The 14,213-nt window shown below is 48.9% G+C and overlaps 1 protein-coding gene across 1 annotated transcript; it reads left to right on the forward strand.

Moving 5' to 3' along the window:
• Positions 1-10,753: 10,753 nt before the first annotated feature.
• On the forward strand, positions 10,754-13,107 carry C1QL2 (complement C1q like 2). Its single transcript, XM_053947856.1, has 3 exons — positions 10,754-10,810; positions 11,102-11,861; positions 12,322-13,107. Exons 2-3 carry the CDS (start codon positions 11,223-11,225, stop codon positions 12,499-12,501), a joined length of 819 nt encoding a protein of 272 aa, XP_053803831.1. The 5' UTR covers positions 10,754-10,810; positions 11,102-11,222; the 3' UTR covers positions 12,502-13,107.
• The last annotated feature ends 1,106 nt before the right edge of the window (positions 13,108-14,213 follow it).

Genomic DNA, 14,213 nt, shown 5'->3' on the forward strand with positions numbered 1-14,213 from the left:
TTCTCTTTTCTCTTTTCTCTTTTCTCTCTCTCTTCTTTTCAGAAATGTTGAAGTTGACACTAAATAACCTGGGATGCAAAGAATTGCTTTAATTTCCAGATGTTCTGAATATCCTGAGAATTTGTAAAAGAAAATTGCCCTCTTTATCCTAATCAAAAGTAATTAAAAGTACACTTAAATAGAGCACAGATCTGTGCTTATTTCCAAATGTTTTGCACGTATAAACAACAGGAGTTGTTACTAACTCTTCAGCTCCACAAGCAACAGCAGAGCCCCCTATTGCTGTCACAGGTGCTTTGCAAACACACGGTCAGACTTTCTGGCTGGAATACTTTACCTTGGTAATGGCCTGTGCAGATCAAAACTCCATCAAATAAGACGAAGTCCCATTGCTTGCCACAATCAGTGCCATGATCTAGCACTTCTAAAAGTTGGTCTACTCTGCACAACAGAAGCGGTGCAAAATGCCACGTTCTCAGTTACTTTGCGTTGCAGCCTTGGAGTTGATGCATTTTACTCATTCATTTCACATAACTATGTCCTTGCCATTTTTCCTTCCTTTGGACAGAGCTCTTGGCTTTCAGACAATTCCTGCAGACCCTGCAGCAGTTGTGTCACCATAAGATGTGTCACTCAGACTGGGAGCAGTCAGGTTTGAAAACCCAAGAGCTGCCTGACTCGCATCTGAGGTGGAGCAGGCAGTGAGTGAGCAGACAGCAAGAGGGATGCAGACAAAGTCTTTTAGACTTAAGCAAGGCTTAATGCAGTTAAAACCAAGCCTTAGATGTGGCTCTTGATAATGCTGGTAATAACTACCTTTTTGGGACTTACAGAAAGAAGTGGTCATCTCATTTTTGTGATGAAACAGGTGTGCAGAATGAATGGTCTCATTTCCCTATATGCAAAGTGTGATAAGGAAGGAGTTGGCATATCCTTTTGGGGTAAAAAAAAAAAAAAAATTAGATTGTTAATTTCTTGGGACAGGATCCATCTTTCATTTCTGATTTTGCCTAGCACTCTGCACAAAAGGGTGCCAATGCATCACAAGCTTCCTGGCAGCTACCAAACTATGCCACACTCACATGATATAGGGATAAGTGACAGCCAGCACATGCATCTGGGTCTGGTACTACTTAGATCACTAGTAAAGGCACTGATGATGGGATAGGGAACACTCATTAAACTTACAAGCACACGGTGACAGCTGGCAGGCTGGCAGGAGAGGCTGAGAAGTCCAAATAGTGGCAAATCATGAATTGCATGATTAGACCAGAATGCCATTTAGATCAGAAAATATGTGAACCATCAGAGAAAGTCCAGGGGGAGCAGTGGGAATGAACAGAACTCTAGGGAAAAATAAGTGATGAAGAAATGTGGAATAGATTGAGCATCTGGAGTGTGGACTGACCAGGGAAGCAGAGTGGCAACTGTGTCAAGTGTGTGAAAGGCTGTCACAGAAAGGGAAGGAATCACCTGCTTTCTCTGCCCATGGTGGATAAGACAAGGAATTGGAGGCTTAAACTGCAGCAGAGAAATTAAGGTCAGTCCCTTATGAATTTTTTTTTTGTTTGTTTGTTTATGGTAGAGATTATGAAGAATTACAACAGATTTCTTGAGGAGGTTTAGATGTTTCTATCCCTGGAGAGATTTCCATGAGTTAAACATTGATCATACCCAAAGGCAGAGAAAGTGGTTGAGTACCCACCTTCTGGAGATGCCATTGACCTTCTGCTACTTGGAATTACAAGAAGCTGACCTTGCAATCAAGACAGTGGGAAAAAAAATTAAAAATCAGGTTTAGATCTCAGATGTGGCAGACTGCTTTTGTGAACCTACCCAGAGAGACAGTAGTGTCTCAGAAGCTACCCGAACCTAGGAGCCGGCTTTCAAGGTAGCCTGTTTCTGTATTCTAGGAATTCTTGGATTTGCAGAGAAATCAGTGTCTGTTGTCACTATTTGAGGTCACCATTGAGGACCTCAATGGTGAGGAATTCATTCTCAGAACAGAATTTTGGGAGTCATGTGGGATCAGATCCATAACAGTAAACTTCGTATTGATGACAATACGTGGCCAGACATCGGTGATGTTACCTTTTCTGTCTAGTGGGAACTAAACCAGATGGATTTAATATTCACTGCATCTACAGCTTTGTCTACAGAGCACAGTTACAAGAGTCAGTAGGCTTCAGACCTACCACACAGGATGGACACTTCTGGCTTGCAGAAGTCCATTAACTCACACCAGGCTTTTATTCCACACCACATGAGGTGTGGAGAAGGGCTTACAAACCTGCTGCCCTTGGAGGAAGGTGGCCAGCCGCTCCTTCTGTCATTGCCTCTCCTTCTCCTGTGTCCCTGTGGTCTGCAATTGGCCCTGCTTACTCAGGAAGAGATGGCTGGAGGTGAGCACTTCGGGAGGGCTCTCCTCCTCCTTCCACCTGTTTTTCATTCCTTGACTCACTGGCTTTAAGCCGTAAGCAGTGACGTGACAGCTGAGTCACGGACACACCACCTGGATGCTGTCAGCATCAATCTCTCTTATAAGGATCATAGAAGAACAAATAGAGAAGACTCTTAGGGCTTCTCATTCATCTTCCTGCCAGCGGGGCACCGAGCCCTGCAGTGCAGTCTCTGGCTTTGCCCAACCTTGCTCTCAAAATCCCAAGCAATGGGATTCCACTGCCCTTCCCCAGGAGCTGCTCTGCGATTCACTAAACATCATTACCAAGGAGAGCACTGCTTTTCTTTGATCATTATTTACCCTAAGTGTTCCTAATGTGACCAAATAGCTTCTTACTGATATCCACATTAGAGAGTATTTTTGTTCTCTTGTGAGGAAATTCAGTAAAGTTGCAAAATTGGAGATGAAATGTTTCATGTTCTGTTTAACAGTTTTAAGGACGTCTCTGCTGCATGCATTGTTGTACACAGTGGATGAGAAAACCCAGATATGCAGCCCTGTGCCCTCAAGAGCTTACACTTTTCATTTAAGCAAGATACAGTGACTGAGAATGACAAGTAACGAGAAGGCAGGACAAGAGTCATACGAGAAAGGTCAGGACGTTTCTAAATAAAACCTATTGTCATGCTTTTAATTGGGTTTATATTGAAGACATCATACATGGCTACATATTTTTGAGACAATTTCACTGTGTTTTAATCAAACATTTTTCATCTCAGAAAGTCATCTTGCCTGCTTTGGTTTGGTGCTTATTTAAAGCTTCATTTTTATAGAAATGTATGTTTTTCTTTCAGTTACTCTTTCAGCTTGGCAGGGCTTTTGCAAAAACAGTTGTCACAGTTAGTCTGGTTATTAATTCCCTGGGTGTCTCAGAGGTACAGGAGGTTTTCTGGCTGATCCATGCCACTGGACTGCTTCTCCTTGACCTTTTGTCTCCAGCTCTCTGTCTCCTCTCTGCAACACCCCAAACTGCCCTTACTCCAGAGGTGGCAGTCAAACCTCTTCATCTGTTTGCCTGAGAGTAACAAAGCACCTTCCCTCTGCACAGACCTTACAGCTCCTCAGAGCAGCAGTGACTCCTCTCCTGGGCACCAATAAACCAGAGCAGAGCATCACAGAGCCAAACCATCTGCCCCACCTCCATATGCCCTCTCCAGCTTTTACACCCCACTCACTGTGTGTTTCTTATTGCTGATGGAGGTGTTAAGCCAATTCCTGCCATCCTTAGCTTTGGGTTTCCAATCCACACATCTTCCTCTTCACGCTACTTGATTAGCAGAGGAGCACATTTAATTTTGGGGGATGCAGGGTAAAAATCTATCATGGAAACTCAATGTTATTCCAACAGATGTCCATTCAACGCCATCTGTCCCACCTGTGGCTTTGGCTATTATTTCTTACTAATTTTAATCTTGTCTTTGCCTTAAGGGGACAAATTCTTTTTGGTACCTGACTGCAGGTTTAGCAAACTCCCGGAGGGAAGCCCAAATGCATTTCAAAAGCATTTTTAATGTGTGTCTTTCATCCTGGTGAAACCAGCTGTCCATGCACATCAATTCCCTGCAGCAATTTTTCCTTTCATGGAATGGAAAGATTCAGCCTCGTGGTTGGGTATGGAAATTTTGCTGATTTGAGACAAGGGGTCTGCTTAAACGGACTGAATTTAATACTCTGACTTTCCAGCCTCCCTCTTAACTCTTCTGAAGGAAGTCATGAAGGCTTGAGAGCTGAGTCCTGGGAATTTCTGAGAGCTTGGGACAGAGATGGGTGATTTTGAGCTGGAGAACCTGCCATGGGTTTGGTTTTATGCACACACATTTTGCTGAGCAGCTTGGTGAAGTGTACACCTTGTACTCAGAAGGCAAGGGATCTCTTTCTTTTAATACACCCCCAATACATGTTAAAAAAATAATACTTAACTGTTGCTGTTGAGGCAGGGATGGGAATGCAGAGGCTCTGTCTTCAGAAGGCAAAGAATGAGTGTTTATTCAAAAGGAACTCTCTCTTTTATAGAGAACATCATGAACATTAATTCCATTGGTCTTAGAGTAAAAACATTTCACCTGATTGGTACACTGGACTTAGGTCAGTGTGGTAAAACATATTTATAAACACTATGAATGCAAAACAAGACAATAGATGGTTTACATCCCTCCCGGACTTTTTCCCAGGCTTAGCTTGGTAGAAATCCTTCTCTTTTTCTTTCTGACTAAACTGAGAATATCCACACTTAACTATTACTTAACTATTTGTATCTTGTGTGGAAGGCCCTAGCTCAATTTAAAAAGCAGATGCTTATTTGTATAGATAGTGCAGAGTTATTGCAGCAGTCACACTGGAAAAGCATTAGTTATCTAAGGAGACAAATTGAACAAGACAAATCTAGGGCCAACATGTTTCTCCTCAAGCCATTTGTAAACACATACTGAGAAGCAGAGAATTAGGAAAGGGGAGCTGAACTTGCTCTTGCTGTGACCCAAATGCAGCTGGTTAAGGGCAAGCTTCATTTTAATTGACTGTTTCTAAGCAAGACATCCTTCAAAGCTGATGTTTGACAGGTGGTGATGCTCATATCCTGCCGTTTCTTCAGGACGGTTTTGTTTCTCTCTAAACCTACTCTACATCCAGCTGAAGACCTGCTCTGGGAGCAGGGAGCTCCCAAACAACTTGGAGCTCCTTTGGTGTTTCTTCTACCACTTTGGCTGCCGGGGCCAGGTATCAGCTGCTGCTCCCAATAGAGTTCAGAACAGTTTCCTGGGAACAGGAGCAGCCATGGATGCTTGGACCAGGCATCTTCAGCACCAGCTTTAGTCTTTGTCTGAGGTTGTTCTGTTCTCACAGAATTTATCTAATCTTTGATGCATTAACTTCAGGGTGTGACCCTGCTGTGAGAGAAGGCAAGGGCAAAAGTCCCAGCAGGGCAAAAGTGGGAAGCAAGGTTCAGTTGCTATAATTTTTTTTTTTTTCCCCGGAAAATACAGGCTGATTTATTCTGAGTTTGGTGAACAGTACCTATTTTGGGAATATGAAGGCATTGGGTTCTCACTGATCCTCTCCACACCTTTTGGTATTTCTCCAAGCAGTGCCCTGAAGGCAGCTCTGGGGTTTGTAAGCTGCTCTCTTGTAAACACTCAAAGGTACTTGTCCAACAGAGGGAGAGCCAGCTTCCCTGTGCAGCAAGTGGATGTGGCAAAATGCAAATAGCAGCAGTTCACAGGGATCGATACACCCAACAAATCCCAGGCAGCTGCAGTGTCTGTCTGGATGGTGTGCAAGCTTCTCCTTCAGCAGGATCGCTAATGGACACTGTGCTGGAACAAGGGGATGATTCTGACTGTATGGACAGAAATTTATGCATTGCTACAGCAGCTCAAGTGCCTGTGGCCTATTGCAACTCTGCCTTACAGACAGTCAGAAAAGAGCCAGCTCCTCTCCTTGTTCTATGTAATAAAATGCTTTTGCTGCTGTGCAGGACCTCATGCACCCATGGGGTCCATCAAATGTGAGTAAATGGAGCTTTGTGCTCTTAAAACAAGTCCTATTGGAAACCCTGGCATAGGTAATAAAGAAGTGCACAATATTTGTGGGGAATGATGGCTGCTAATACAATAAACCTAACCATTTCTAAATTTTCCCCTCCATTAAGCAAAAATAATCAGTGTCATTACATTTTATATTTTATGAATGAAAATAATATTATATGCATTCTGAACATTAACAGATTTGAATGTGCTTTTAACAAGAAATGTGAGCATTTTAATATAAAAACTATATGTATTATGTTTTACTAGCTGTTGAATACACAAAGTTCCAGATAGCTAATTTTGGAAATGAGAAATATCTCATGATGTGATAAAGGCAATGAATGAAGTACTTCAGAGGATCAGAATGTAATGTTATCCATAACTTCCATCAATTAGGACAAAAGACAGCAAAACAAAGCTACACACTGGGATGGATGAGGGTACTGGATCTAAGGGTACAGTGCCTTTACTCAAAGTAATCTTGATTTCAGCTTCTTAAAAGTATTTTACCAGTCCAATCATGGAAGCACCTAACTCAGAAAGTACCTACCTTCAGTCTGCAAGAACTTCAAATGTACAACACCTTGCACCTGTGCTTGGAACTTCCACCTCCTCAGTGGGTCTGAATCTTGCTGTATCCTGCCAGGTTTACAGATGGTTCAGCTCTTGTTGGACTTGGAACAACCACATGCTTGAGTTCATGAGCTCAGTTTGTGCTAAGGATGTGCAGCTGAGAAGGTGAAAAAAAAAAAGTAAACCTTCTGAGAGAAAAGAGAGCAAGTGCAGAGGAGTCTTTAGTTCAGCAGTTGGAATTGGTCTTTCAGGAACAGGAATTGTGTCCTCCTGGCTGGAATTCACAATCAGCTTCTGGAGGAAGACTGAAACTCCAGATCAGGTAGATGGTCTCACCACTAAACTAAAAATTATACTAAAGTTTGATCTTCCTCTTATAACTCAATGAATCTTTAATTCTTCTTATGCAAAGAAGAACAGGTTCAGCATAAGGGCATACAGTGCTCTCATCTGCTCTCCCCATCTTCCCTGGATATCTTGCACCCTGGAAGATTTTTGTAGCGCTCCAGGGAACACAGGTTGGTATTTCTCAGGCAGAAAATCAAGGTGAATCCAGATCTCCTCCTTGTCACCCTGCTGACAACCTCCCTGAGAAATACAGATGGCCAGCTGCAGCCTGCAGGAGTGTCCTGTGTTTGCCTCCAGAGGGACAGACTGCCCATGTCCTGAAAGGTGGCTCAGCCACAGTGACAGGTTTGAAAGCTCATCCCTGAGCTCCTTCAGTCATCAGATTGTTTCCTTTCTGTCTCTTGGGAGAGGGCATTTTACAGCAGAATAGATCCTAGAGAATAAGCTGGAGAAAATCCAACTCACAACACCAAACATTTGCAAGTCTGAGACTACTCTCCTGGAAAACTGGAAAGGGATTTAGAAACATATTCCAAATCTGGTAAATGGTGAAACGCTGGAAGAAACATCCAACCTCCCAGGCTGGTGTCCTCACCACTGCCTTGTATGTATGTAAGTGCATGCAAAAGTTGTGAGATGCCCAATCCAGCAGTCTGGGATGACTGTGGAAAGTGGGTCTGATGGAGCACAACATCTCTTGAAGGTTAATAGCAAACTGAGGTGGGTGGGTGACTGTCCCTTGAAGCAGAAATTAAGGAATGGAAATTCTTGTGCTCCTGGAATTTTGGAGCTTCAATGCAAAGTGTCTGGGTTCTTTACCTGTCCAAATTTGGGAACGGTGTCTGAACTGCCAAGTGCTTCCCTGATCAGTCAGGTTCCCATGTCCTTACACCACATCTAAAAAAGAAGTTTCAAGTAAGATCCATACAAGCTTTTAGGGGCTTAACAATAGCTTTGTCTAACAGCAGCAATCACCAAAGCTCTGCTCAGCCAACGTCTAATGCGAGGTCCAGACAGCCTTTGTGTCTCTCCAGGGATGCCCTGTAGGTGCCTTTTCCCTCTTTGGGCACACCCAGAGGCACCTGAGTCTTGCCAGCCCTCAGCAGCCAGCACTGGAGCACCAGCCTGGCTCACTTTTTGAAAGAGGTGAAGTGCCTGACTCTAAGAGGGGCCCTGGTACTTGTCACCCCAGTTGAAGAAAGGTACCTCCCTGCGGGGCTGGCAGTGCCTCGGACACTGCCTCATTAGCTGATTCGGTAATTCCCTGCTCCTTTGTACTGCTGTGGTGCATCCCATTGCACATGCAAAGCAGGCTCCCAGCAGCGTAGTAGCAGCCTGTACCAAAAATTGTAACCGAAGTGTTGCCAGGTACCTTTTTGTGCCTATATTCCAAATTACCGGTGTAGGTTCAGTAACGAGTACCAGCTGCCTCAAGGATCAGAAGCGCTGCGTCTTGGGGCACAAGATGCATTGCATCAGTCAGGCAGTAACTCCAGGTCTCCAGGAATATAGATCCTACTGGAATTATACATTAAAGTCACATTGTGTTTACCTTAAAGCAATCTGACGAGGGATTAACTAGGTGATCAGTCCATCTCACCACATCACAGAGGAGTAATTAAATAATTCCCAAACAAAATTGCTAGAATTTGACACCTAATCTAACTGCTGATATCTCTGTAATCTTTTCTTCCTACTTGTTCAAATGCTCAACCTTCCTTATTAAGATCAGTGCCGATTTTGTCCTGCAGAAAGTTAGAATATATTTCTTCTTCATCATCTGTCCTTGTTGATCTATGGGAATAACAGACCCGGTCACCTAAAATAATTCTGGCTTTGCAGAAGGGGCTGGTGAGCCTCTATTTAGAATATAGGACCCAGTACCGGTCACCTCATTAGAGAAGTGAGTCGCCACAAATTGGGACGTTGCAACTGAGTCCAAATGATGCAAGCGCTTAATTATTCAGAAAAGGTTTAGAAAAGCTACGGTGTGGCTGCCGCCTTTGGAAAACAGGAGATTAAAAATCCACTTTAGGGGGGTTTGCAGAGCTCTGGGGGAATAGGATTCACATACCCAGGAAGAACAGAGCGAGTGACAAATACCAGAACAAAAGGGAAATTAACAGAAGCTTAAGCAGGGATGAGCAGCAAAGCAGTGTAATTTATCTGTGAATTTATTTGTATTTAGCACAGTTAATATATGGAAAATTATACTAAAGCTGGAACAGAAATAACTATTAGAAATCATTTTGCAAGGCTTTGGACACGTGTCGGGGCTTAAAATAACTCTGTGGGATGCAACTTCTAATTGAGAGGAGAGGAAAAGGACTTACGTTTTCCTCACAATCTCGTCTCTTAAAACATTTAGCTCCATTGTGCTAAGAAATAGACATAGTTACTTTAATGCGACTATCCATACAATGCTCAGGGAAAGGTTTTAATTTACAAAATTAATTTCCCTGCCACCTTCAAGTATATAAGTGTCGATGAAAATTATCAGAGGCACTCGAAAGGACAGGGCTGAACCCTGATCTCAGCAACAGCAGAGCAAAGCCCGAATAACACCAAGAAAAATTCTGGATGCACGCAGAGATGTAACTGAGATGAGATCTGGTCCTGAAGTGCTGCACTCCAGACAGAAAAACCTTTATATTCCCTCCTTAAATTTCAAGAGAAACTATCAAAAGAGTCCCAAGTCCTTTTGGGGCATTTCCACAATTCTTGGAAGAAGCCTGTATGTCCCTATTTGCATATGATGCCTCCAGGCCATCAGCTTCAGCAGGCGTTGGATCAGACTGGGCGGCTCGCTCCTCCGACCTGCAGCTCTGCCTGCTGTAAGACCAAACACTGCCTTCAGCTCTGGCGAGCCCGCTGGGAATTCACCCTTCTAACGCACCGACGGAGCGTGGGACACCGGGATGTTGCCCTGAGGCAATCTGTGTAATCCCTGTATCTCTCTTTTCTTTCTTTCCAGGACGGGTGCTTAACCCGCCGCTCGGAGACACGTGGGTGAGTGAGATCCCAACTTTCTCTCCAGGGAGATCTCCGCAGGCAGTTTACGATGCCAGAGCTCCCGCTGTGCTACCACCGTTTACTCGGAAAATCACAGGCAATTAATCACAGTTTTCTCGGGGGGAAACCCACTTGATTTGGACCCGTCATTACGCAGGGAAACTACAGAACACCGTGCTGTAACCTAACGTGAACTCTGCTAAAGGCATTTCTTCCTAGGGCTCCCTTTTCACTTGGCAAGCCCTGCCTGCCTTTGGAAAACCGGGACGGGGGTAACGGACCGTGCTTGCACTTGGATGTGTTGAGGAGCAAGATGCACCCGCGATGCTGTCCCGCTCGTCTTTGGGCTGCTGAGGCAGGACGCGGGGAGCCTGAGGAAGCCGCGGGGATCGCTCTGAGGTGACCTGCTGCCTGGCCGGGGCTTTCCCCGGCACCTCCCGCAGAAAGCTGTGCGTGTCGGCGGCGGCAGGGAGCTCACCCCGGCGGGACCGGGGCTCCGCGCAGCGGCCGTCCCGCTGCGGGCAGAGGGATGGAGGGACGAAGGGATGGAGAGATGCAGGGAGGAAGCACTTCAGGCGGCAGGTGAACGGGACAACGCGATGCGTCCCCGACCGTCCCGCTTTCAGCGGGGCGCAGTTTGGGCGGCACCCGCAGTGACTCCGCCGGTGACGGCGGGGCGGGAGCGGTCTCCCCCCGCAGCCGGAGTGCCCGGGGACGTGCGGGACGCCCCGCCGCCTCTCCCCTCCCCTCCGCCCGCCCCGCCCGGGGGACCGCGTCGCCACCGGCGCTCGGCGCGGCGAGCGGGCGGGCGGTGGCAGACGGGCGCTCCGCGGACCGCAACGACGGCGGCGCCCCGGAGCCCCCCAGGCGGCTCCGCCCCGGCCCCCCGCAGGTGGGTCCGCCCTGCCCGCGCCCCCCACGTCGGGGCGGTGACGGGGGCGGGCGAGCCCGTCCCCCCACGCGGGACCGAGGGGTAGAGCCGGGCGCCCGCTCGCCGAGGCGACGCCCCCCGCGCCCGCCCAGCCCCGGCGGGCGGACGGGGCGCCGCGTCCCCTCGGAGCGGAGCGGGGCGGCTCTCGGCATGGCGGGGCTCCCGGCCGGCCGGCGGGCGGGCTGAGGCGGGGGCCGGGCGGGGAGGCGCCGGCGGCGGGGTCTCACCGCCTCTTCTTGCCGTCCCCCGCAGGGAGCGGCCGGCCCCCCGCGCCACCATTGCCTCGCACGGCAAGGAGGACCTGCTCGCCGCCGCCGCCCGGCTCTGGCAGCGGAGGAGGCGGCTGCTGGCCGCTGCCGGGCTCGCCCTGGCCATGGCCGTCGCGCTGCTGGTCGCCGTGCCGCTGCTGCTGCTGCAAGCGCCCGCCGACACCGGCGCCCACTACGAGATGATGGGCACCTGCCGCATGATCTGCGACCCGTACAGCGGCGGGCGGCCGCCCGGCCCCGGCAGCACGGCTGCCGTGGAGGCCCTGCAGGACCTGGGCGCCAACCCCCCGCCGCCCTTCGTCCAGGGACCCAAGGGGGAGCCGGGCCGGCCGGGCAAGCCGGGCCCCCGCGGGCCGCCCGGAGAGCCGGGTCCGCCGGGTCCGCGGGGCCCGCCGGGGGAGCGGGGCGACGCGGGGAAGCCGGGGCTGCCCGGGCTGGCGCTGGCGGGCGCGGGCGGCGGCGGGAGCGGCGGTGGGGCGGCGGCGGGCGGCGAGGCGGCGGGCGGGCTGAGCGCCGCCTTCAGCGGGCCGCGCATCGCCTTCTACGTGGGGCTCAAGAGCCCCCACGAGGGCTATGAGGTCCTCAAGTTCGACGACGTGGTGACCAACCTGGGCAACCACTACGACCCGGCCAGCGGCAAGTTCACCTGCCAGGTGCGCGGCATCTACTTCTTCACCTACCACATCCTCATGCGCGGCGGCGACGGCACCAGCATGTGGGCCGACCTCTGCAAGAACGGCCAGGTGGGTTCCGCCGCTCTCCCTCGCGTCCTCTCCGCCCGGGGTCCCCCGGTCGTCCCCCTCCCGCCGTCCCCGTGCCGCGGGCGCGGCACCGGCCGCCGCCGCTGCCGGGAAAAGAGCCAGCGGGAGCATCCTTCGCGCCGTCGGGGCGGGGGTGCACCTCTAGAGCCGCGACAAATTCCGAACTCCCGGCTTGCAAACTTTTCTGCCGGACTGCGGAGAAGGAGAAGCGAGGACAGAGGCGGGAGGGAGGACACAGTGTAGAGTGGAGGGGTTGGGAAAGAGCCACTGGGGGCATTGATGGAAGGGTTGAGAAAGAGGGGCTGGGGGACTAATGGAGGGGCCGGAATAGAGGTACCTGGAGGACTGATGGGGGATCTGCGGAAGAGTGACTCATAGGGCTAATTGAGGTGCTGGGCAAGAGGGGTAGGGGTGCTGATGTGCCCAGCGGCTGTGTTGGCAGGTGCGGGCCAGTGCCATCGCCCAGGACGCAGACCAGAACTACGACTATGCCAGCAACAGCGTGGTGCTGCACCTGGACTCCGGCGACGAAGTGTATGTCAAGCTGGATGGAGGCAAAGCACACGGAGGCAACAACAATAAGTACAGCACTTTCTCTGGCTTTCTTTTATACCCTGATTAACACACAAGTGACACAACTGGCCCCGCCACTGATGCACTTGGGGCTGTTTGGCAATTCCATACCCCATCGTGCTGCTTTTCCTGCTGGTGTCCACTGTCTCCGCAGGTCACTTTAGCTTCATTATCAGTTTGTCTGTTTTTATTTTCACCCTTGTGGAAACAAAATAGAAATGAAACAAAGTGAACCCCTTCCTTACTCTCTCCCGTTTCTTCTGACCCCCACTCTCCCTTTGTCTGCCTGAGTGTTTCGTGTGTCACATGAGGAACTTGGCAGCTTGAAACTCTCGAGTGGTTCCAGGAGGGTTTAAAAGAGCCCAGAGTTTGGACTGTGTCACACACGGAATTTGAACAGGTCACATTTTTTCATCAATAATTATTAATGACAATGATGAATTTTCAGATTGACTACTCACGAAGTGGGACTGGATCATAACAGTTTTTTTCTCTGCTGCTTTGTATGGGGTCAAGTGTAAACTTTTCTTTCTGTGCAATGCAATGCTCGTGTGAATGATGGTGTCATTAACGTCAAACCTGTTTCTGTCTGCAAAAGAATTTGGTCATTGACCACAGCCACCCAAATACCACATTAAATTATGTTTTTAGACAATGCCTTCTTGCTTTCTGTCTCTTCCAGTGCTACAAAGCAGCACTGTGGTGGTGCCACAGGAGGGTGGGGAGTAAAGGAGGGGGTCCATTCGGTCTATAGTCATATTTAAAGTTAGGATGGGGTTCCTTGCCTACGTCTTGAATACGATTCAAGGGGGCTGGGAAGAAGGAGAGAGAGAGGAAAAAAGCTTCACCTTTTATGCAGTTGAGTGAAAAGAAGGCACACAGTTATCAAGAGGTGAAAGTGTGGGTGTGGAGCAAATCTCCTAAACAGATTTACTGGGTTAAAACCTGATCCAGAGGTTAGTGAAGTACAGAAAAAGCACTTTAATCAGTGATTATGGAATGCCATGTTCCTGTAACATGCTTGACAAATGTTAAGAAGGCTGCAGGGGAGAGAGTTTGTCTAAACTCTTGCATTTGCAGTGTGTGTATGGGTTGGAAACCACACCTGACTGGAGATGGGTCTGCGCAGTGCCTGAGAAGGGCTGGGTGAGAAAACTCGCTCAAGACTGATGGATTCAGACCATTTAGAAGGGTTTTCTCCTGATGGTCCTCTGTAAATCCCAGTCACCCTTGGTCTTTTTTCAAAATGCATAGGTGTGTCAGTAGTGCATGTGGTTCTGAGCCTTTGGTGGAGGAGGTGCATTTGTCATCATCACCCCAGTAGGTAACCTCCTCAGTTTGGGTAAATTGGGACTGCTCTGCTGAAGCTAGAAGAGCTAAATTGATTTACAAAAGCACTTACTTTCATTTTACTGTCTTGTCATTTCATTTTTCCATCCTGAAAGTCTTACCTCCCTATCAGCTCTCTTCCCTTCCCAGTGTTAGTGCAGTTTCACAGACAAGAGGGATGGGAGCTGGTCTGAAACAGCTCTGCCAAGGCTGGAGCTTTGCCCCTACCCTGATTTTGCAGGAGGAAAGGGAGCCACATTCAGATAGCCTTGTTCCAGCCCCACTTTGGGGCAGTCCCATGATGACCAAGTTCTTACAGTCACCCCTGTCTCCTACCTAGTCCTCAGTGGGTATTGTCTCATTGGCTGGAAGGGGAGGGTCAAAGGCAGAAAGCAATTCTTCTGTCCTCAAACATCCCCTGCTGAGGGAAGC

This window comes from Vidua chalybeata, chromosome 7 (assembly GCF_026979565.1).
Source record: "Vidua chalybeata isolate OUT-0048 chromosome 7, bVidCha1 merged haplotype, whole genome shotgun sequence".
Taxonomy (NCBI): domain Eukaryota; kingdom Metazoa; phylum Chordata; class Aves; order Passeriformes; family Viduidae; genus Vidua; species Vidua chalybeata.

Coding starts and splice junctions, on each gene's coding strand:
- C1QL2 (XM_053947856.1), top strand. CDS start 11,223: ATGGCCGTCGCGCTGCTGGTCGCCGTGCCGCTGCTGCTGCTGCAAGCG. Junction 11,862..12,321: donor ACCTCTGCAAGAACGGCCAG/GTGGGTTCCGCC, acceptor CTGTGTTGGCAG/GTGCGGGCCAGTGCCATCGC.